The following is a 25,489-nucleotide window of genomic DNA, read 5'->3' on the forward strand; positions in this document are numbered from 1 at the left end:
GTGTTAGCCTTGTGAACCCTGGAATAAATAGCTAACACCACTGTAAATAAGTCCATTTGTATAATGAGACAATCTAGGCTTCTAACCTACAAAACTCTGAGATAATAAATTTGTGTTGTCTGGAGCCACTAAATCTGTGATAATTTGTTCCAGCAGCGATAGAAAACTAAAACATTGATAAAGGACAGGCAGATATTATTGGCTCCTAATGTGATACAATATGAGATACACAGCACTACGTGTTTGAAATACTCTTGTCAAAAATGTATTACCTGAATCAAATTAAGACTTTGTTTTTTTTACAAGAAATATGAGGAATAGAGAAACAAGTTAAATAGCACCACAAGGAACCAGTCAGACAAGTTTGAAATGTGGGACTACTGGCTAGGAAGTGCAACTGTTTTTCTGTTACATTTTGATCTCTTTAAAAAGCCATCATTTTTAGACTTAAATAGACATTTCTCCAATGAAGACATACGAGTGGCCAACAAGTACATGAAGAGACAGATGCTCAATATTGTTATATGTTACAGAATGCAAATCAAAACTACTATGAAGTATCACCTCACTCCCATCAGAATAGCCATCATTAACAAGTCTACAAATAGAAAATGCTGGAGAGGCTGTGGAGAAAAGGGAACTTTCCTACACTGTTGATGGGAATGTAAATTGGTGTAGTCACTATGAAGAACAGTGTGGAAATTCCTTAAAAAACTAAAAATAGTGTTACCATATGATCCAACAATCTCACTGCTGGGCATTATCCAGAGAAAACTCTTAATTCAAAAAGATACATGCATCCCAATGTTCATAGCAGCAGTAGTTATAATAGCAAGGCATGGAAGGAACCTTAAGTATACATCTAATGGATAAAGAAGATGTGGTAGTGTATATATACACTTGGCCATAAAAAATAATGAAATAATTCCATTTGCAGCAACATAGATAGACCAAGAGATTATCATACTACATGATAATCGTGTAGTAAGTCAGAAGGAAAAAGACAAATGATACCATCTTCAATTTAGGAAATGCATTTCAAAGTCTTAAAAAAGAGAGCTGTGCATTTATGTGCTCATACACGTACATCCCTTGATCTGCTAGGAATTTCCAGGCTGTAATCAGTAGCAATTTTCTGGAATTGTGTAAAGCTATCATTTGGCCGTCTTATGTAAAACTTGTTCTCAGTAAAATAAGATCAAAGAAAAAATATCATATGATATTACTTACATATGGAATCTGAAAAAAAGATACAAATGAACTTATTTTAAAAACAGAAATAAGACTCATGGACATAGGAAACAAATTTACCAATATCAAAGGGGAAGGGAGTGGAGGAGGAATAAATTAGGCATTTAAGATTAGCAGATACAAGCTACTATATAGAAAATCAATAAACAACAGGTTCCTACTGTATGGCACAGGGAACTTTATCCATATCTTATAATAACTTATTATGGGAAAAAATCTGAAAAAATATGGACAGTAATTGGTGGAAAAACAGCAGCAGTTGGTAAAATTTGGATATTAGAATATTAAGTATATTGATAATTGAATCATATATATATTGGGAAATTGTTAATTTTGTTGTCTATGATTATGGCACTGTGGATATGTCCATAGTATTTGGAGATTCATGCTGAAGTATTTATTTAAGAATAAAGTGTCATGGTGCTATAATTTACACTGAGATATTTTAGCCAAAAAAAGAAAAGAAATAGATTAAACAAATGTGGCAAAATGTTAATCTCTAGGTTACTAGAGAGTAAGTATATAGATTTTAATAGTCTTTCTCATTTTCTGTATGTTTGAAAAACTTGAGGAAAAATTAGAGGCAAAAAATAGATAGCATTCTATATACCAATAAAAACCCACTAGAAATGTAATTTAGCAAAGATACACCTTACAATAGCAAAAAAAACTCTTAAATACATTGGAATATATTTAACAAAACATGTACAAAACTTAATGGAGAGAATTGTAGAACATTTTGAATGGTGTAAAATTAGATTCAGACTTCACAACAGAAATAAATACCATGTGTAATGAAGATTACCCATGAAATGCGAAACTCTATTTTTTAAATTAATTTTTATTGGAGTCGAGTTGCTTTACAGTATTGTGTTAGTTTCTGCTGTACATCAAAGTGGATCAGCCGTGTGTATACATATATCCCCTCTTTTGGGGTTTCCTTCCCATTCAGGTGACAACAGAGCATCAAGTAGAGTTCCCTGTGCTACACAGCACAGTCTCATTAGTTATCTATAGCATCTATCTATAGCATATATATCCACATATAGCATACATATCCATATCTATCTATAGCATCCATAGTGTATACATGTCAATCCCAATTTCCCAGTTCCCCCCCCCACCCCGCCCCACTTCCCTCCTTGGTATCCATACATTTGCTGTCTACATCTGTGTCTCTACTCCTGCTTTGAAATGCAAAACTTTAAATGGATATCTTAATCTGGGACAGGAAAATATTTCTTAAACAAAGCACAAAAAGTATAAATTATAAAGAAGTGGAATAATTAACTTGATAATATTAAAATTTAAACCCCACAAATTAGGAAAAGATATTTGTAAGTTACATATTAATAAAAATTAACATCCAGAGTATTTAAGTAAATCTTATAATTTAATACTTTCTAAAGTAAATAAAGTGATATGAAATAGTAATATAATATGTTGTTTGTTTAGTCGCTCAGTCATGTCTGACTCTTTTGTGACGCCATGGACTATAGCCTGCCAGGCTCCTCTGTCCATGGGATTTCCCAGGCAAGAATACTGGAATAGGTTGCCATTTCTTTCTCCAGGGTATCTTCCTGACCCAGGGATGGAACCTGCATCTCCTACATTGGCAGGTGAATTCTTTACCACTGAGCCACCTGGGAAACAATATAATGGGGAATAACATAATGTTCATTCACTCAGTCATGTTCGACTCTGCAACCCCATGGACTGCAGCGCTCCAGGCCTCCCTGTCCTTCACCATCTCCTGGAGTCTGCTCAAACTCATATCCATTGAGTTGGTGATGCCATCCAACCATCTCATCCTCTTTTGTCCCCTTCTCCTCCTACCTTCAATTTTTCCCAGCATCAGGATCTTTTCTAATGAGTCAGCTCTTTGCATCAGGTGGCCAAAGTTTTGGAGTTTCAGCTTCAACATCAGACCTTGCAATGAACACCCAGGACTGATCTCCTTTAGGATGGACTGGTGGATCTCCTTGCAGTCCAAGGGACTCTCAAGAGTCTTCTCCAACACCACAGTTCAAAAGCATCAATTTTTCAATGCTCAACCTTCTTTATGGTCCAACTCTCACATCCATGTATATAATATATCCTTAGGTAAAAGTGGTTACTTGACAACAGAATTAATTTCAAGGTTTCTTGTGGATAATTAGAAAAACAAATTACTTTCAGATAATTTGTCTACTTTAAAGATACTTCATAATTTTTGTGTTGTCTTTAATGTTCTCTATAATGTAAAATGATTTTTGTGTGCTTTAGGAACGTATCCCAGAAATGCAGATGTAATAGATGCTGATTTATTTTAAATTATATAAATGAGGCATCCTGACAAATAATCATACCAACTGCTATATGTAAAATTAAAGTTATTGACTATGGTCAACATATTTTGATTACTTACTACCTGCCACACACGTTATAAATATTGTTTTAGTTAAATCTCACAGCAATCCTGTGACATGTTAATAGTAGTAATATTATTACAAAAGAGGAAACAGATCTGCAGTAGTTAATCAGCTTTTCCCCAAACGACACAGTTAGTAAATGGCAGGGCCAACTTGAATCCAGGACTGTGACCTCCAAAGCCCACCAACTTGAACATTATACTCTAATGTTAATACTTCCCATTTCTTTTGTTTCTAATGATACCAGGTAAATGGACACATGAAGAATAGTTCTCAGTTTTCTTTACATCTTCTTATCATTTTCTGAATTGCAGTTTTTTTTCCTCAATCATTAATTTTAAAAGATGAATGAAACTCCTCCTAGAAGAAAACAAAATATAACAGTTCTTCACTAATTCTCAGAGGGAAGAATCTTAAAGAAACATTCTCTCCTCCCAATTCCAGAGGGTTGCCAATATCTCTTACACATAAACTGAAATGAGTAGTTAATATTTCATTGCAGCATATCATATCTAAACTTTGTTGCATTCAAGAAGTGAAACTAGGCTATTACCCTAGTGGTCCAGTGGTTTAAGATTCTGCACTTCCTCGGCAGGGGGCACAGCTTTGATCCTTGGTTGGGGAACTAAGATCCTGCATGCTGCATGGCATGACCAAAAAAAAAAAACAAAACGTGAAATTAACTTAATTTCTCTACTTACAGGAATATGAAAGTCAGATAGGAAAGGATATGTCCATTTCAGATGTGAATTCTATTACTGCACAAAGGATTAATTCTGCCAATTTTCTGCAAAAGGTAACAAGAACAAAATAATATTGTCAGTGTGTTTGAATTTACTTTTGTGAAAACTAGTCTGCTGGATGCATAGCATAGTACTATACTCTTCCCAGAGAGTCAGACGGGCAGACCTGCTTGCTTCTCACCTCCTTCTGATCACTAAGGGGTTTTCTGTTCAGTTCAGACTTCTTTTTTAGAGTTACCTACTGACCATCTGTAAATGTACACAGTTAATGTGTATTATTGATGCAACAGTTACTTCAGTTGACAGCAAACTCATTATTAGAGCATATTCCAACTTTTTCTGTTTACACCCATCTCTTCTTGACCCTGAAAATTCACTTTGAGAAGTACACCAGCATTTTGCTGGATTCCCTAGTTTTATTAACAACTCATAATGCCGCACACCACAGCAGTTCAGCGGACAATGGATGGAGGACTACTAGGAGACAGAAAATAGTAGAGAAAGACATGCTTCAGATATTTACAGAACACCCTGCCAAAGCCTAAACCAGGTTTGAGGTGGAATCCCTCAATCAAATTCACTCCTGATTTCTTTCCACTGACCCCTCATCCTTCCACCCTAAGCTTCCAGAGCACAGGGACTATATCTATAGATCTGTGATGCCCAGCACAGTGCTCTTCACTCAGGAAATATTGAGACATGTTTGAGCAGTTAATGAGGTTAGGAATAAAACCACAAGGCTGAGATTTCTAAGATTTCTGCAAGAGTAGAATTGATAGCCCTTGCTATAGAGCACCAGAGAAGCCTTTCAAGATAACTTGAAAGCAGAGAGCCATGGAAAGATCTAAGAGATACACACCAAATACCTCATAAAAACAGAAAAGAAGTGACCTTGTGTGACTAGATGAGCCCTACGCAGGTATGTGCAGACCTGTTCTGACCACCCCATCTGTCTTTTGGCAGGTTATCTATGCACTGAGTACTGCTTTATTGTTTTATAAAAACAGACAATAAGAATGCCTGTCTTGCTTTTCTTCTGAAGTAAAATGATAAAACTGCAAGTGCTGAGCTAGTTTGTTCCTCTGAGAGCGTGGTGGAAATGCAGACCACTGTAGCTACCATAGTCTGTTTCAGTACTTCCTGTTTATCATTGGCAGGTGTTTTTTCCCACTCACCCTTGCCCCTCCTAAACCTTCTTTATTAACTGCATGTGTGTGCCAAGTCACTTCAGTTGTGTCCGACTCTTCGTGACCCTGTGGGGTGTAACCCACCAGGCTCCTCTGTCCGTGGGACTCTCTAGGCAAGAATACTCTAGTGGGTTGCCTTGCCCTCCTCCAGGGGATCTTCCTGACCCAGGGATTGAGCCCACATCGCTTACGTCTCCTGCATTGGCTGGCGGGTTCTTTACCATTAGCACCACCTGGAAAGCCCTACTAGCTCCATATTTCTTTTAAAAAGGGTTGAGAGGTGATTTAATAATGAGATTTATGTCTTAGGAAATAAAGAGGTGTTCTTATAAGAAAAGGGAACACACACACTACGCATCCCGTCTCTTCTTTTTGATGGATAAGGAAGCCTGGGAGGGAGGGTAGCAGAGGGTCAGGAAGGTGGTAAGAGCGCAAGTGTCTGAGGATTCTGGAACTTCACGCAGGATCCTGCGAAGGAGCGTCAGGAACATTTTGTGATTGTGTTTCAGCTCCTTGTGAAGACTTCTTTGCTATCTGGAGATAGTTTCACACTACAAGTTGAAGGATAATGACTTTAATTATAGGTGCTGGAATCCTGGTTTGACACTGGAGGCCTCATAGGGCCATGGGTGTTTAAATCTGATTGTGAGTTATGTGGGTTAAACTCCCTGCTGTGGTACTGGGGTCAGTGGTACCTGAGGCCAGGGTTGGAGCAGTAAAGTGCCAGCAGTCTCATGGATTGCTAGATAAAGTTGTGCTGAAATATTTGCATCTAAGGCCTGTAGCGCTCCTCAATCTGTCCCTTCCATTAGTTTACTCAATAAATACTTACTGAACATCTGCTCTTAATCAAGAATTATACTAGAGATTGGAATTACAGCAATAAACAAAAGAGACTAAAATCCTTGACCTCCTAGTCATTCTAGTGGGAGAAGTCAGATAATGAACAAAATATTAGTGTATTAGATTGTGATATGTGCTCTAACAAGTAAAGTTGGAAAAGAGCATGTGTGTGTGTGTGTGTGTTGGGTTGTGGGGTACAATTTTAAATAAGATAACCAAGGAAAGCCCCTGAGAAGGTAATACCAACAAAAGACCTGAAAACTGAGGGAGCTGGATTTGGAGCTCTCTTTTCATGGGAGAAGAACATCGCAGGCTCATGGAACCACATGTGAAAACTGAGAAGGGAATATGCGTAGCCTGTGGCAGGAACAGCAAGGAGCTCAGTCTGTGTGCTGCCAGTGGAGCAAAGGAGAGAGAGAGAATGAGAGAAGGGGTGGGAGAAGGGAAAGAAGGAACGAAAGGGAGGGAGGGCTCAGCACAATAATGGGATCAGAGGGGAGAGGGATGTGGTTCACCTTCAAGGCAAGCAGTTTGGTGCCCATACAGGCTTCCCTGGTGGCTCAGACGGGAAAGAACCTGCCTGCAATGGAGGAGACCTGGGTTCAATCTCTGGGTTGGGAAGATCCCCTGGAGAAGGGAATGGCAAACTACTCCAGTATTCTTGCCTGGGAAATTCCATAGACAGAGGAGCCTGGTGAGCTCATGGGGTCACAAAGAGACACTCTCTCTCTCATACACACACACACACACACACATACATGGCAGAGTAATTGTTAGGAATTCTCTTTTTCCCATTCTCCTACCACCTCATTTTCCTATATAATTTAAGCAGATCATTAGTCTGTAGGTTGGGCTTCCCAGGTGGTGCTAGTGGTAAAGAACCCTTCTGCCAATGCAGGAAAGGTAAGAAATGCAGGTTCAGTCCCTGGGTCTGGAAGATCACATGGAGGAGAGCATGTCAACCCACTCCAGTATTCCTGCCTAGAGAATTCCGTGGACACAGGAGCCTGGTGGGCTACGGTCCATAGGGTCTTAAAGAGTCAGACACAAGTGAAGCGACTTAGCACACATGCATATATACACAGTCTCTAGGTTACATTATCTCCAGGATGATTTGTGGCAGGACAGAAAGCAGAAATTTGCCTTGAGACACGCTTCTTCCTGGTTTCATTTCTAAAAGTCTACACCTGATGTGAAGGATGGGATTAGAGTAGAAAGGGAGGAATTTCCTTAGACTATAAAGAATTTCAGAGTCCTCAGAGAAACCAATTTCTGTGGGTTCTGTAAGCAGCACAGGCTTAGGGGAATGGCTTTGTTGAAGCACTGAATATCTTACCAAGCAGACAGAATGAGGACTTAAGGTCAGAGTAGGATGAACTCAAAGGACATCCTGTGGGAGAGGGCGAGGGTGGGATGATATGGGAGAATGGCATTGAAACATGTAAATTATACCCAGAGGGATGGGATGGGGAGGGAGGTGGGAGGGGGGTTCAGGATGGGGAACACATGTACACCCATGGTGGATTCAAGTCAGTGTATGGCAAAACCAATACAATGTTGTAAAGTAAAATCAATAAATAAATTTAAAAAAAAAAAGGACATACAGAAATGTGATGACATTTCTTTGTGGATCAAGATTTGTGTGAATACAAGTGACTGCTATAAAAACACATTCACAGGTAATCATCTTCTTTGGTGAAGACTAATTCTGTCTATGTGAATACTCTGAGTTAAGTTGAAAAAGAGATGAGAGGGTCATAATGAGAGTGTAGGAATGATTTTGATAATGGTAGGAAACAGAAGCATACTTTCACTTATCTAATTCCCCTTCCCATTCCTTAACTTACAAAAAGTAAGACTAACAAAAGAGTGACACCAGTACCATTGTGTATTCTTAATCTTAAAATATGAACTCTTTATTTCTTAAAAATATGTTTTGTAGATGAGAAGGTTGGTAATGAGAAGAATTGTCAAAGTTAGCAAATTTAACTTATCAGATATTGTGGCTGATTATGAAGAAATTGTATCTGCAAGGTACATACTAAAATAATTATTATTTAAGTCTGAAATATAAAGCTATAAGCTCGTTCCTTCAGAGTCTTCAGATAAGTTCTCTTTTTATATTAATGTCAAAATCCAGTTACAAAGCATAAAATGAAATATAGTGGTTTAAATATTTTTAACAATTTAAAAATTCCATTTTGGACCTATCTGTATGATTTATATTTTCAATTGTATAGTAATTTTGTTTTTAACCCTCTCCTTGTGGCAAGAAAGAAAGCAAAACACCTTTGTCCCAAATTAGTTTTGCTCTCCCTATCCTGGTACTGATTCTGGAAAAATCATTGGTGGTAGCACCATGCCCTAAGCCTATAATCTCCCCCTTTCAAAACTGAATCCTCAGCAAGGACTGATATAAGGACTCTGAGATCCACAGGCAGCTGCAGAAGGAGCCTTTTGCTGAAGGAACTCAATTCTCATACTGTCCTACCTGTGAGACTTAAGTGATGCTACATATCTGGGAAACCACTCTGGGGCCACTTGCAGGTTCTTAGTATCAACAGGAAGGTTTTAATTGGCTTAGGATGCTGAGATGTATTTTGGGGGAGGGGTTTCTATTCTAAAATATACCTTGAAGTAATTCTCTATGAGCACGTGTTTTAAAATGAAAGCTTATTTTTTAAAAAATTTTATTGGGGTATAGTTGATTTACAATGTTGTGCTAGTTTCTGCTGTATAGCAAAGTGAATCTGCTAATCATATACATATATCCACTCTTTTTTAGATTCTTTTCCCATATAGACCATTACAGAGTATTTAGTAGAGTTCCCTGTACTATACATAGGTCCTTATTAGTTATCTATATAGTAGTATTTCATATTCATATTTATTATTTATCATATTATTTATGATATTATCATATTTATCATATCATAGTATCACATTATCATATTATTTATTGTTTATCATATTCATATTTCATATTTAGTATATTTAGATAGTGGTGTGTGTGCTGATGGACCAGGTAAGCCTGGCATGCTGCGGTCCATGGGGTTGCAAAGAGTCAGGCATGACTGAGTGACTGAACCGAACTGACAGTGATATGTGTGTGTCAACAGTGAAAACTTATTTTTTAACTTTTCATTTTATATTGGAGTACAGGTGATTAGCAATGTTGTGTTAGTTTCAGGTGTACAACAAAGTGATTCAGTTATACACAGACATGAATCTATTCTTTTTCAAATTCTTTTCCTAATTAGGCTGTTACAGAATATTGAGCAGAGTTCCCTTTGCTGCACTTGTACTGAGTCCTTGTTGTTTACCCATTTTAAATATAGCAGTGTGTACCTGTCAATCCCAAACTCCCTTGTCCCCCTCAACCCCTTCCCGGCTGGTAACCATGAGTTTGTTCTCTAAGTCTATGAGTCTGTTTCTGTTTTGTAAATAAGTTCATTTGTATCTTTTTTTGATTCCATATATAAATGATACTACCCAACATTTCTTTCTCTGACTTACTTTCCTCAGTATGACAGTCTCTTAAGTCCATCCATGTTGCTACAAATGGTCTTATTTCATTCTTTTCAATAGCTGAGTAATAGTCCATTATATATATATTAAGAAACATATATAGATTAAAAATATATATATATTTCTTAATCTTAATATATATATTTCTTAATCTTAATTTCTTATTTCTTAATATATATATGTATCACATCTTCTTAATCCATTCTCCAGTATATGGACGTTTAGGCTGCTTCCATGTCTTGGCTATTGTAAACACATTGCGATGAATACTGGGGTGCATGTTCCCTTTCAGACCATATATTTCTCTGCATACATGCCCAGGAGTGAGGTTATAGGATGATATGGTAGCTTTGTTTTTAGTTTCTTAAGGAACCTCCATACTGTTCTCCATAGTGGCTTCACAAATTTACATTCCCACCAACAGTGTAGGAGGGTTCTCTTCTCTTCCTACCCTCTCCAGTGTTTATAGTTTGTGGGTTTTTTGATGATAGCCATTTTGACTGGTGTGAGGTGATATCTTCTTGCAGTTTTGATTTGCATTTCTCTAATAATTAGCAATGTTGAACATCTTTTCATGTGCCTCTTGGCCACCTATATGTCTTCTTTGGTGAAAATATCTGTTTAAGTCTTCTGCCCCTTTTTTGATGGAGTTGTTTGCTTGGATGATATTAAGCATCATGAGCTGTTTATAAATTTTGGAGACTAATCCCTTGGTCACATCATTTGCAAATATTTTTCCCAATCTGTGAGCTGTCTTTTCATTTAAGTTTATTGTTTCCTCTGCTGTGCAAAAACTTTTGAGTTTAATTAGGTCTCATTTGTTTATTTTTGTTTTTCCATTTCCATTACTCTGAGAGAGGGATTGAAGAAGATGTTGCTGTAATTTACGTCAGAGTGTTCTGCCTATGTTTTCCTCTAAGAGTTTTATAGTGTACAGTCTTACATTTAGGTCTTCAATCCATTTTGAATTTATTTTTGTGTACGATGTCAAAGAATGTTCTAATATCATTTTTTGCATGTAGCTGTCCAGTTTTCCCAGCACCATTTATTGAAGAGACTGTCTTTCCTTCATTGTATATAGTCTTGCCTCCTTAGATTAATTGACCATAAGTACATGTGTTTACTTCTGGGCTTTCTGTCCTGTTTCATTGATCTGCATTTCTATTTTTGTGCCAGTACTATGCTTTTTTCTGTGCCATGCTGTTTTGATGACTATAGCTTTGTGGGGTAGTCTGAAGTTTTTATTTTCAGTCTTTAGAGGAAAACAAGTGTGACCATAAAGTTATAATTACATATAACTTTGTGTTTCCACATAGGTTCCATATAGGTTTGTGTTGCCAGGAGTTGCAGCACTTATAACTAACTCCTACTCAGAACTATGTAGAAAATGATCAAGAGAATGATTCCTAAAAAATGAATAATCTTTTGAAATAACATCATGTTTCATGGGATTACCTCTCCATGCCCTGTCTCTTCTTGGACCATATACCAAAGAACATGGAGCAATCAGGTGCTCTCTTAAAACACAGAATCCCTTCTACACTCAGAAAAAAATTATTCTCTTGGGTCTAAGACAACTCTGTCTCCCCTACAGAGTAAAGAGAACATGGTTCAGAATAATGACCTTATTTATAATAAATTTTAAAAATCGTTATCTTTCAAATATTAAGTTATTTTATATCAATCTGATTGACCACTTTTTAGCCAGTTGACATATGCAGTTTGTAAGCTTCTTGAACAACGAAGAAAGTTAAAGCCTCAGAGGAAAGAAAGGAAAAAAGTGGCAGCACAGACTGTCTGTGATAGAGATATTAAGATTCTTATCAGAATACTGAGAGCTTATAATATTCCTTCAAGGAAAACAACAGTTAATAGGTAAGGCAATTGCAAATTTTTGGAGTTACAAAAAATGTCTTAAATGTAAATTTTTAAACTGTCTTTTTAATAAAACCTTGCACTTTATTGATGCTCTACATACAAAAGCTGAATGAGAGTTGAAATCTTCATTTGAATAGTCAAACTTAACTGTCATTGCTATGTAGTAAAAGTTTGCAGAAGTTTGAGATGCCTGAAGTATCTTTAACATGTATATTTTTGGGTGCTATATTAAATAAATGCCTTCTGTCCATATTCCCTATTTTGAAAACTTAAGCAGCTATTGCCAATTATACTGTCCACTCACAGTATTGGAAGTAGAATAGTAGAATACAGGAGAGAATAGGCTCCATTTTGGACTTGTCATTTTAGGTGACTTCTTTTTTTTTTTTTTTTTTTTGATTTTTTAAAAAATTTTGTATTGTCATAATGTATACATAATATAATATTTACCATCGTAAGTATATAATTCAGTGGCAGTAGGTATATGCACAATATTTTACATTAGGTGACTTCTTATAAAAATCAGATCTTACCATTCTTTTGCAGGCACTCAGAATGATGTGTTTTATTGGTGTTTCTTGGGCAGAGGATATGTGGGGTCAGAATGGTCAAATGGTCAAATGTGGGGTCAGAAGTCATCCTGAATATTTAGTATATCCTCAATATCAAGTGTCATATATTTAATCTCATATATAATTTATATATTGTGAATATTTCATACCCAGGTACCTAAGGAATACTGAGTATCTCTATCTACTTTTAACACAGGTGTGCTCTGCTTACTTATTTTATGTTTATCCCGTGAATTCTACCTATGAGAAACATTTTGCTTACTAGCTACTAATCTACAGTTAAAACCTCTTAAAGGTTTTGCCTGTGTTTTGCAAATATGATTTTATTTATGATACACTTGATATTCTCAAAACAAATGCACATTTCAAAGCTGTTTTGTCAAATAAGGACATTTTAAAATTACTACCATTTTCTGCAATAATCGGGCTTGTTGGGCTTCCCTTGTGGCTCAACAAGTAAAGAATCCACCTGCAATGGGGGAGACCTGGGTTCAATTCCTGAGCTGAGAAGATTCCCTGGAGAAGGGAAAGGCTACCCACTCCAGTATTCTGGCCTGGAGAATTCCATGGACTATATAGTCCATGGGGTTGCAAAGAGTTGGACACAACTGAACGACTTTCACTTTCTGCAATAATTAATCTGTAAAAGAAAGAATACTACAACACCAAAAATAGGAATAATATAGCTCAAAGTATTACCTACCCTATTTTCCCCTTTTTGCTGAGGATCAGTGAAGACTTTACCACAGACTGATTCCCATCCATAGCTTAGCACTGAGGAGCTACCCTTTCAGAGTAGTGATTGTCACATATTTATCTCTAACCACCTACAATATGAAGACCCAAAGCAAACAGTAAGATCCAGGGTAACTAACTTATCTATCTCCATAAGCATAAGCAGAAACCCAACAACACAGCACATAAGCATAAGCAAAAACACAGCTATTCGCACCAAAACAAATATTGAAATTAATTAAAGTGTATGTCTCTATATTGTTTTTCCTGAAGGTCCTTGGGTATGCCTACTTATTTAATATCATCCATGTCTCACCTCAGACATAAAGAAACAATCAAATCATTAGCCTCAGATGAAATCTTAAATAAGGTAAGTATTTAACACTTCTCTAAAGCGCGGTTTTGGTCATGTTTTCTCTGAATTGAAACTGGCCCCTAACTGGACCATCCATCGCTAATTTCTTGGGCTTCTAGTTTACTCTCCATAACACAGTGATGGTGCTGTTTACAAAATGTAATTCTAATCATTTCATTCTCTACTACCCTGCCCTCAGGGTCTATAGAATAAAATGCAAGCTCCTTAGAAAGTCTACCAAAATCTGTATTTATCTGGTTCTTATCTACAATCAGTCAGCCACATTTCTCTCCACCCCACAGCGGTCTCATATCACACTACTACATTCTAGAAGTCCTCCATTCTTGCCCTTTCCTTTGCCTGGAATGGCCACCATACTTCGTGTTCATGTCTTACTGGCCACATGAACTACTATTTAATGTTTCGAAGCTCAAGCCCAATGCAATGTGTTCTATGTGAAGTTCTCTTTGTCCTCACCCCCAAAAGTTTAATCATTCTCTCTCCTGAGTAACTATTATATCCTGAATATATTTCTTATGTTTCATTGCCATTATTTGCTTAACTGTTTGTTTTCTCCTGACAGACTTAAGATAAAAATCCTTAATGACGTCCATGTATTTTTGAATCCTAGCAAGATCATACCTGATATTAAATAGGATGAAATCTTAATTGAATGAGTGAATGAATAAATAATGGTTGTTTGAAAAACTAGAAAAACCAAACCATCTAGTTATCAGTCAGTAGCTAATTTCTACCTTTTATCAACTATATAAAATATTACAAAAACCTAGTCAGTGTTTATCATGTGTTTCAGGATACTGTACACCCCTTTGTGGAAGTTTCCTTTCAGCACACTGTATACCAAACCAGCATTGCCAGTGGATCTCATCCATGCTGGAATGAAGAAATTAAAGTAGATTTTATGTAAGTTAGAGTCCACTTTTCCTTGGCTTCTAAGATAAACCAATAACAGGATTATTTTCTTGAGCCATTTATTGAAAATAATGATTGATACAGGCTTAATTTTTAAGTTTTTTAATTATGAAGTGTGTTTACATAGATAATGTATGTGTGTGTGCTAAGTCACTTCAGTCATGTCTGACTCTTTGTGACCCTGTGAACTGTAGCCCACCAGGCTTCTCTGTCCGGGGGATTCTTTAGGCAAGAATACTGGAATGGGTTGCCCTGCCTTCCTCCAGGGGCTCTTCCTGACTCAAGAATTGAACCCATGTCTCCTGTGGTTCCTGCACTGCAGGCGGATTCTTGATCACTGAGTAAGCAGGGAAGCCCCTATATAGTATATATGTAAATATAAGTTCTGAGGGAAAATGAATATTTGTGTATCTACCATTTAGCTTTAAAAATGGAGTGTTGCCAGTAACTTTGAAGGCTCTGCTATGCCAATACCCAACTGTATCCCCTTCCTCTTTCCCCAGAGATAACAACCATGTTACCATTGTGTTTATCCTTCCCTCTCTTTCTTTATGATTTTAAATCATAGATATTCATCCCTAGCTATGTTTTATTTATTTATGGATGCTTTACAACTTTATATAAATTGAATTATCTTTTGCAACCTGTTTCTTTACTCTTCATTATTTTGAGAGATTTATCCATGTTCATAATTATTCCTTCCTTCATTTTCACTTTGTTATAGTATTCCACTGTGTTAAAATGCCATAATTTATTTATTTTTTATCCTGTTGATGCACATTTGCCTGGTTTTAGTGTTTTGCTATTATGAATAGTGTTGCTCTGAACATTGTTGTACTTGTTATCTGGAGCACACATCTAAGAGTTTCTTTTTAAGACGGTAGTTCTCAAGCTATTTTGTGCACTGAAATCACCTGTGTGGCTTCTTTAAACAAATTGCTGGGCCCAACTCCATAGTTTCTAATTCAGTAACTCTAGAGTAGGCCTGATACCATAATTTCATTTCTAACAAGTTCCAGGTGTTACTGATGCTACTAGTCAGGAGACACTTTGAGACCCTCTGCTCCAGGATCCATATCCAGGAGTGGAATTGCTTCAACTTTACTACGTAATGTCAATTTTTTTCCCAAAGTGATTATGCCAATATACACTCTCAGTATAAAAGTTCCTATTGTGCCACATCTTCAATAATATTTAATTTTTAAAATTAATTTTTCTAATATGGTGGATCTTAAGTGATATTCTTACTGTGATTTAATTTACATTCCTGGATTTCCAATGAAATTGAGTTTCTTTTTCTTCCATTCTAAACAAATTGATAGATTTTATCATTTTTAGAGAGTTTAGGTTCCTAGTAAAATTGAGCAGAAAGCAGAATTCTTACATATCCTCTCCCTTCAACACACGCACACACACACACAGCTTCCCTAAGTGGCAGTGTGGTACATTTCTAATGAGACAGACCAGTGGTGACATATTATGAGACAAAGTCCACAGTTTACATTAGAATCCATTCTCTGTGTTGTACATTCTATGCGTGTGTACTCAGTTGCTTCAGTCATGTCCACCTGTTTGTGACCCTGTGGACCATAGCCCACCAGGCTCCTCTGTCCATGGGATTTCTCCAGGCAAGAATACTGGAGTGACTTGCCATGCCCTCCTTCAGGGGATCTTCCTGACCCAGGGGTCGAACCTGCACCTCCCACATCTCCTGCAGTACAGGTAGATTTTTTACCACTAATGCCACCTGGGAAGCCTTGTATGTTCTATGGGTTTTGACAAGAATAGCAAGGAAAGATAAGAAAACCTCCCTCAGTAATCAATGCAAAGAAATAGAGGAAAACAACAGAATGGGAAAGACTAGAGATCTCTTCAAGAAAATTCGAGATACCAAGGGAACATTTCATGCAAAGATGAGCACAATAAAGGACAGAAATGGTATGGCCCTAACAGAAGCAGAAGATATTAAGAAGAGGTGGAAACAATACACAAAGAACTATACAAAAAAGATCTTCATGACTCAGATAACCACGATGGTGTGATCACTCACCTAGAGATAGACATCCTGGAATGCGAAGTCAAGTGGGCCTTAGGAAGCATCACTATGAACAAAGCTAGTGGAGGTAATGAAATTCCAGTTGAGTTATTTCAGATCCTAAAAGACGATGCTATGAAAGTGCTGCACACAATATGCTAGCAAATCTGGAAAACTCAGCAGTGGCCATAGGACTGAAAAAGGCCAGTTTTCATTCCAATCCCAAAGTAAAGCAATGCCAAAGAATGCTCAAACTACCACACAATTGCACTCATCTCACACGCTAGCAAAGTAATGCTCAAAATTCTCCAAGCTAGGCTTCAGCTGTACGTGAACCATGAACTTCTAGATGTTCAAGCTGGATTTAGAAAAGCCAGAGGAACCAGAGATCAAATTGCCAACATCTGCTGGATCATCGAAAAAGCAAGAGAGTTCCAGAAAAACATCTAGTTTTGCTTTATTGACTATGCCAAAGCCTTTGACTGTGTGAATTACAACAAACTGGAAAATTCTTCAAGACATGGGAATACCAGACCACCTTACCTGCCTCCTGAGAAATCTGTATGTAGGTCAAGAAGCAACAGTTAGAACTGGACATGGAACAACAGACTAGTTCCAAATAGGGAAAGGAGTCCATCAAGGCTGCATATTGTCACCTGGCTTATTTAACTTATATGCAGAGTACATCATGCAAAATGCTGGGCTGGATGAAGCACAAGTTGAAATCAAGATTGCTGGGAGAAATACCAATAACCTCAGATACGCAGACACCACCCTTATGGCAGAAAGCGAAGAAGAACTAAAGAGCCTCTTGATGAAAGTGATAGAGGAGAGTGAAAAAGTTTGCTTAAAACTCAACATTCAGAAAACAAAGATCATGGCATCTGGTCCCATCACTTCATGGCAAATAGATGAGGAAACAATGGAAATGGTGAGAGATTTTATTTTGGGGGGCTCCACAACCACTGCAGATGGTGACCATAGCCATGAAATTAAAAGCCGCTTACTCCTTGGAAGGAAAGTTATGACCAACCTAGACAGCATATTAAAAAGGAGAGACATTACTTTGCCAACAAAGGTCCGTCTAGTCAAGGCTGTGGTTTTTCCAATAGTCAGGTATGGATGAGAGCATTGGACTATAAAGAAAGTTGAGTGCCAAAGAATTGATGCTTTTGAACTATAGTGTTGGAGAAGACTCTTGAGAGTCCCTTGGACAGCAAAGAGAGCCAACCAGTCCATCCTAAAGGAAATCAATCCTGAATATTCATTGGAAAGACTGATGATGAAGCTGAAGCTCAATACTTTGGTCACCTGATGCGAAGAACCGACTCATTGGAAAAGACCTTGATGCTGGGAAAGATTGAAGGCAGGAGGAGAAGGGGATGACAGAGGATGAGATGATTGGATGGCGTCACCAACGCAATAGACATGAGTTTGAGTAGGCTTCAGGAGTTGGTGATGGACAGGGAGGCCTGGTGTGCTGCAGGCCATGGGGTCGCAAAGAGTCAGACACAACTGAACTAAACTGAATTGATACTCACTCCAGTATTCTTGCCTGGAGAATCTCATGAACAGAGGAGCTTGGTGGGTTATATTCCATAGGGTCGAAAAGAGTTGGACATGACTGAAGAAATTTAGCGTGTGCACACACCTGGGTATGTGCCCATAAGTGGGATTGCCAGGTCATATGGAAAATCTATTTTTAGATTTTTAAGGAACCTCCATGCCGTTCTCCATAGTAGCTGTACCAATTTACATTCCCACCAACAGTGTAGGAGGATTCCTTTTTCTCTACATCCTTTCCAGGATTTATTGTCTGTAGATTTTTTGATACTGAGTCTAATGAAAGATAACAGTCATCTTGAAAACACATAGCTTTTCTTTTTTTTTTTTTTTAACACATAGCTTTTCTTAGCTTACACTTTATAAAAGAAAATAACAGGTAATTTTATAGTCCTTTATGAATAATGATTTTATAAAATAATTAAACATCTGAATATGTTTTCTTATTTACAGCTTACCAGGACATGATTGTAACTTCTCAAGTTTATCTAAAATAAAAGATAATATATATATCAACATTTTTGATGAAATGATTATTGAAAAGCATGAGGTAAAGTAGAATAATTATAATAATCAAGGTTGAAATAATTCTAGGTTCAGACTGAATGAAGTCTGTGAACATATTTGTTAATTTGCTTTTAGATGCAGTGTCTATTTACAATATTGTCTAAAAAGGATATGGAGCAACATGAAATAAAATCAGACATGTGACAAGTCAGTTCAAAAATAACAGAGATCATAAACCACACATAGGAAGAGGAGGGATAAATATACCAAGAATTTGGGGAAACTAGGTTTCTGCAATTGAACATTATATCTACATGTGAACTTCCTGGTAGCCAAGCTTTAGCATATTTTCAAGGTTTGCTGCACTAAACACATTTGCTGTGGTATATACTATGATATATACTTAATGTATATACTGTGGTAAAAGTATGTACATTAAGGTGCTTTACATTGTTTACTGAGATGTAGGAAGATCTCAAAAGCAGTGGCTATAAACTTAAGACAGGAATCAGGGGTACTGGTAGCTTTTTTCAAACTTCAGCCCTTCCCCAGATTCAAGTAAACAGCAGCAACACACCCAGGGCTTAGAAACTGAATACCATGTTTCCCAGTTGGCATGTGATCACCAGAATCTCAATATTGTCTATTATGACCCTGAACTGGCATTTGTTGTTCTTAGAAGAAAACAGATCAGATTAAAATGGGAGCCAGAATATATTGCATTTTCTTTTGCAAGGTTTTTACATTTCTAAACTGGACTGTCTGCAAGAGGACCATTTGATAAATTTTCTTAGTTAAGAAATGGCCCAGGTTAACCTTTGTTGTGGTGGTTGTTCAGTCAATAAGTTGTGTCGGACTCTTTGTGACCCCATGGACTCCGGAACACCAGGCTCCCCTGTCCTTCGCTATTTCCCAGAGTTTGTTCAGATTCATGTCCATTGAGCTGGTGATGCTATCTAACTGATGCCATTATTTCTTGGCAGTAAGCCAACATGATCCATAATTATAGCAGCAAGGGAAAGGTGGTTGATGGAAAAGCATAAAATGAAGCAGAAAGCAAGATGGTATATGGGGAAAACCACAATGAATTGTCCTTTTTATCTCCCTTCTTTTTTCCTAGCTCCTTACTTCAGCCCAGGTTAATAGTGTATAACTTTAATATTAACAGAAATTTTGAGTTTATGGATTTAAAAGAAATCACATTAATATAAATAATTTAAGATCTTATTCTTATTATACCTTCTACTCACAAAACCTCCACCAGTCCCTGGCAAAATTTTCTGGAAGCCTCCGAGGAGTCCTCATATATGTGCTTAGACATGACTGTTAGCTATAGTCGTCAGTATGTGTGTTCTTTTGCCTCAGCCCCCAAAGCTCTCAAAGCCACGTAAAAGAATCTCACCACCACCACTGTTGACATTGCCCCGATTATGATGCCACCATCTGTGCCAAGGGTGTTATCCCCCCAGTTATTCTTGAGCCCAAAGCTATCAAACTTCAGAATACTCAAGAGGCACTGGATTCTGTACAAGCATGAGCAGAACGGGCCTATTTTCTCTAAATCCATACCACATATTGTGTATCTAGACTATAAAGCAATAGTGTTTGTATACAAAATCTCACAGTAGAAGAGCTTCTCCAGCCACTGACCCTAATCATCAGGGGCCAAACCAAGGACGAGGGACCCAGTGGGGTTCAGCGTGCACCAACCCTTTCCATGTCTTCATTGTCCTTTCAGTTCTTCTTGATTCCTGAACTCAACCCAACTGCCCTCATTGTCCCTAATTACAAGTAAAAATCAGTGGATATAAGTATATACTAGTACCATGGAGCAGTTTGTTGCCTATGCCAGTCTTAACTCAAACAAGCAACATGCCTATCCCAGGAACTATTCTCTAACACCTTTCCCATATTCCCCCTATCTCAGCGCTTTGGCTGATGAGATGAAAAACGTAAATGACTAAAAGTGAAGTGAATTACAGAGTAAATGCCAGTGGGGTTAGTGGTGTTGGTGGTAAATGCCAAATCCTTTTTTGCCCAATATCCCACTACACATGCTTTCTCTAATTTTTAAAAATAGTATTATTGAGGAGTAGTTGGCATACAGTAAGCTGCACATAAAGTGTGTATTTTGACAAATTTTGACATATATGTATATATACACATGAAACCATTATCAAAGTCAAGACAATGAATATATGCATCACTCTCAAAGTTTTTCCTCTGTCCTGTTAGAATACCTCCATCCTTCCTTTCCTTCCTCCCACCCCAGGAAACGATTCATCTGCTTTCAGTAACTATACTTTATATTTTCTGGAATTTTATAGAAATGGTACCATACAGTTTTCACTCTTTTTTCCTTGGCCTGGCAGCTTTCATTCAGGGGTAAAAAAAATTATTTTTAGATTTGTCTATGTTATTTATCAAATAGTTCATTACTTTTTATTGTATAGTCGTAGTCTGTTGAAAACACACATTGTATTGTATGTTTAAATATTCACCTGTTGATGGACAGGTGGATTTTCTTTGGCGGGGGTGGAGGGGATATTATAAATAAAACTACCATGAGGATTTGTGTAGAAATCTTATATACAAATGCTTTAATTTTGGGGGGAGTAAATACATAGGAGTGAAATGACTGGATCATATGGTAAGTGGACATTTGAGAAACAAATTGTTTTTTCAAAGTGATTGTACCGTTTTGTTTCCACCAGCACTGTATGAGACTTCTAGTTCTTTCACATTCTTACAAGCATGTAGTAAGACCAAAATTTTAGCCATTCTAACAAGCCTGTGGTTGTATCTCATTGTAGTTTTAATTTGCATTTCCTAATGACTAATGATGTTGGATGGCTTCCCTGGTGGTTCAGATGGTAAAGAATCTGCCTGCAATGCAGGAGACCTGGGTTTGATCCCTGGGTTGGGGAGATCCCCTTGAGAAGGGAATGGGGACCCATTCTAGTATTCTTGCCTGGAAAATTCCATAAACAAAGGAGTCACAGTCAAACACGATTGAGCAACTAACAACACACAATGATGTTCAGCATTTTTAATGAATTGCTCTTGGTGTCATGTTTTGTAGCTCTGTTTTTATAACTCTTTATTAGAATTACAGGGCTTCCCAGGTGGTGCTAGGGGTAAAGAACCTGCCTGCTAATGCAGGAGACATAAGAGACTCAAGTTCCATCCCTTGGTAGGGAAGATCCCCTGGAGGAGGGCATAGTAACCCACTGCACTGTTCTTGCCTGGAGAATCCTCACGGACACAGGGGCCTGGCAGGCTACAGTCCATTGGGTCACACAGAGTCAGACATGACCGAAGCAGCTCAGCACACACACACACACTGTTAGGATTATGTTCCTTCTTCATGAATTGATTCCTCTATTATTATGTAATATTCCTCTTTATCCCTGGTTACATTTCTTAATTCTTAAATCTACTTTGTATGTTATAAATATAGTCATTTCAGCTTTCTTTTCATTGGTGTTTGTATGTATGGTGTATCTTTTTCTTTCTTTTCTTCTTTTCTTTTAACCTGTGTCTTTATATGTAAAATGAGTTTACTTTAGACAGTGTATAGTTGGGTCTTCCTTTTTTATTCAGTTGTAACAATCTCTATCTTTTAATAAATGGGTATTTATGTTTTGCATAATTACTGACTTGGGTGGGTTCCATCTTCCTGTTTGCTTCCTGCTTGTCCAATCTGTTTTTTGTTCTTTTTTGCTTCCTTTTTCTGGATTAATAGAGTACTTTTATGATTCTACTTTATTTTCACTATTGGCTTATTAGCTGTACTTCTTTTATTTCATAATTGTTGCCCTAGGCTTTATTATATATTATTGTGCTTATCACAGTCTGTAATATTATGCCACTCCACATACAGTGTAAGAACAGGATATTATTACACTTCCATTTCTACTCCTATGCTTTGTGTTAGTGTTATTTTGTCATATATTTTGCTTTTACATATGTCATAAACCCTGCAACAGGTCATTATTATTGCTTTAAATAGTCAATTTTAAAGAAATTTTTGAAAGTGAGAAAAAACTTTTCTATTTACTCTTTGGTTTCTTTTTAAAATGAAAGAGAATTTATTATACTTACCTGCAAGTTTGTGTGAAATTATTCATCACATGATGTAGAATAGTAATAGAAAACTTATTTATTTTTAATAGGATCACTCTTTCAGGAGCTGCAGTGGTCATTCATATGTAAGAAAGAATTGGCTTGGATCCATTGTCTTCCCTTTCTCTGCTCTCCTACAACAATCTGAGGTAACAGAAAATGATTCTTTGCTAATTCTAAATTTTTGTCTCTGGCTAATAGAAACACTTACTGTTGTCTTTGAGTCAGATTTTGATTGGCAGGTTAAGTCAGTTGAAATGATCCTGTATGCAAGTGCCTCTTAGGTGTTGGAGTATTTGAAGATTTTAGCCGTCTCTAGGAGATACCCACAAATTTATTTCATATATTTTTAGTGTTCATTGATGAAGAAAAGGACAGCTAACCATAGGTCTTAAAGCAACATTCATATGTGTTTATAATAGTTACATAATTCAAGATTCATACATTTTCTGAATAATGACATTGCTTCCTAACCATGGGTTGCATGATTCTATGCAATCACAGCATGTCATGAGGGAGCACGTTACAAATACAAGTGCTGCAAATAAAGAGCAATGGAGATTTTAAATTGTAGGAGGTATAGGGCTTCCTGTTACAAATCCCTGCAGTTACTTCTCAGTCTCAGGCCAGATGCTAGGATAGAGAAGTAGTTAAGAAGGTGAGCTTCAAAGGCAGACTCATCTGCATTGTCATCCTGGCTGGACTACTCATGGGTTGTGTGACCTGTCACAAATTCCTCACATGCTCTGAGCTCATTTCCTTATCTATAAAATGGAGATTAGTGGTGTTTACCTCATTGAATAATGTGATCTATGTCAAGCACTTGGAAGAATGCCTTATACATAGTAGGTGCTCAATAACTATTAATATTAGTTATATTAGTAGTAGTAGTAGTTATTATTTTAAGTTATCTACATACACACACACACACACACACACACACATGGTCCCTCCTCCAGTGGACTTCGGGTCATCTCTCCTTCTGTTCCATTTTTTTTCTCTTTCCAGGACCAGTGCAAAATGTAACATGGTCTTTTAGCATTTTTCTCTGAGCTTAAATTCGATTCTCTAAGAGTTTCTATCACTTTGGTACATTAACTTGCTTCCTCATTTCATCCCTTTCTTACTTCTGCCTTTTCCACATACTACATGTTAGAGAGGGACCCAGGGTGTCAAGGTTGCTTGTAAGCAGATCATCATGAAAAACTTTGTCATTCTTTGCAAGTCCCTATTAGTCAAATCAGCATGAACCCATGCAAGCCTATTTCCTGCAATGGAGAAGACTGAACTGAGCTATCTTTGACTGATGTTTATTTTCATCATGCAGAATCCATTCTGTTCATATACTCTTTCAGATTAGTGGGACATTTCAAGTAAATATTCCACCTGTTTTGCTTGGGTATACTTGGAGTAAGACTTATGTGTCTCCTAAAGAAGATTATAATGGACAGAATTTAAAAGAATGTACCTTCTTAAATATTTTTGCTACTATTGAACCTCAAATATCATATGCCACCTGTAGTCCAGAACTAGACAAGGTAGGCTTTCCACTGAATTATTTTCAGATATACTATCAAAGGAGTGTTAATTTCAAAGTTGACAAAAATGAATGTTGGTTCTTGATATTTTCCTGTGGGAACAATATGGTAGCAAGTTGAAATATTTTAAACTTGATTCTAGTTTTCAGATCAAATAGATGTTTTGGAGAGAGCATGGATTTTTACAAAGAATTGTAAGGCATTATTTCCTAAACGAAGAATCATCACTACTGTTTTTAATGATGAAGGGATACAGATCTTAGTAATAAGATACATCAAGGCATTGAATCCACCTCAACAACTCCTGGATATGTTTCTTCATTATTCTAATGCGACACTTGTAAGTGATATTTATGATAGTAACTTTATTGAGATATTCACATACCATATATTTTGCCCTTCTAAAGTATATAATTCAGTGGTTTTTAATATATACACCAAGTTGTGCAGCCATCACCACAGTAAATTTTAGAACATTTTGATCACTCTCAATTTATATTTAATTGGTTTACTTTTTAACATTAACTTTGAGTAAAACTTTCTTATTAAAATTGCTTTATCTTCAGAGACAGTTTCCTGAGAGAGATACCATCTGTGTTGCAATGTTTGCTCCTGAGTGTATGGTGGAAGAAAACATTTCCTCCTGTTGCCCTTCACTCTGCCCACTTGTACTGAAAGTCACTGTTGCCACATCACTTCATGTGACCATACCAACTTCGTAATCTTTCTGTCAGACTTTGAAAAGTGACACAGAAAGATTCCTTTGATTTTCAGGCAGAATTGAAAGTTGTATTTCTAAAGAGATGGTGTCCTTCTAAGGATTGCTTCTTGTTGTAAAGAGGCTTTTGCTCTCTTTATCTTTTATCTATCTTATCTTTTGCTCTATAAACTGCCAACATAACACTTCTCACCTTATGTGGCTTTATGCATATCTATTATTTACCAGCTGAAAAAAGAGACATGTACAGGCATTCATTATGAACTCAGAAGAGGAGATAGCTTCTTCCACTTTGAGAAAGGAAAATGTGAAATCAGAAATCTAGTCTCCCCTTTAAGGAAAAAAAAAGCTTTGATTAAAGGACACCTGTGAAAAATCACTTATACCTTTTATTTCTTCAGGCCTGATTGACTCAATTGACTCTCCTTAGAATACTTATATTATTCTTCCAGTATGAAGCTCAAACCTGAATTCTTTAAGCTAAAACCAAAAGTCCTAATCTAGATCACATTTTACTACACTCTGCTTTTGGGTTTCTTCTTGCCTGTTTCCTGATACCAAAAGTCC

At 37.0% G+C, this 25,489-nt stretch overlaps 1 protein-coding gene across 1 annotated transcript in view; it reads left to right on the top strand.

Moving 5' to 3' along the window:
- CC2D2B (coiled-coil and C2 domain containing 2B) overlaps positions 1-25,489 on the top strand; it is a 96,892-nt gene that overhangs the window by 49,933 nt on the left and 21,470 nt on the right. Inside the window, exons 21-29 of the mRNA XM_043925975.1 lie at positions 4,366-4,458; positions 8,378-8,469; positions 11,668-11,838; positions 13,422-13,518; positions 14,318-14,427; positions 18,488-18,584; positions 22,717-22,815; positions 24,022-24,204; positions 24,347-24,544. Coding sequence (XP_043781910.1) covers positions 4,366-4,458; positions 8,378-8,469; positions 11,668-11,838; positions 13,422-13,518; positions 14,318-14,427; positions 18,488-18,584; positions 22,717-22,815; positions 24,022-24,204; positions 24,347-24,544 — 1,140 coding nt within the window. The remainder of the gene's footprint in view (positions 1-4,365; positions 4,459-8,377; positions 8,470-11,667; positions 11,839-13,421; positions 13,519-14,317; positions 14,428-18,487; positions 18,585-22,716; positions 22,816-24,021; positions 24,205-24,346; positions 24,545-25,489) is intronic.

Source organism: Cervus elaphus, chromosome 15 (assembly GCF_910594005.1).
Source record: "Cervus elaphus chromosome 15, mCerEla1.1, whole genome shotgun sequence".
Taxonomy (NCBI): Eukaryota; Metazoa; Chordata; class Mammalia; order Artiodactyla; family Cervidae; genus Cervus; species Cervus elaphus.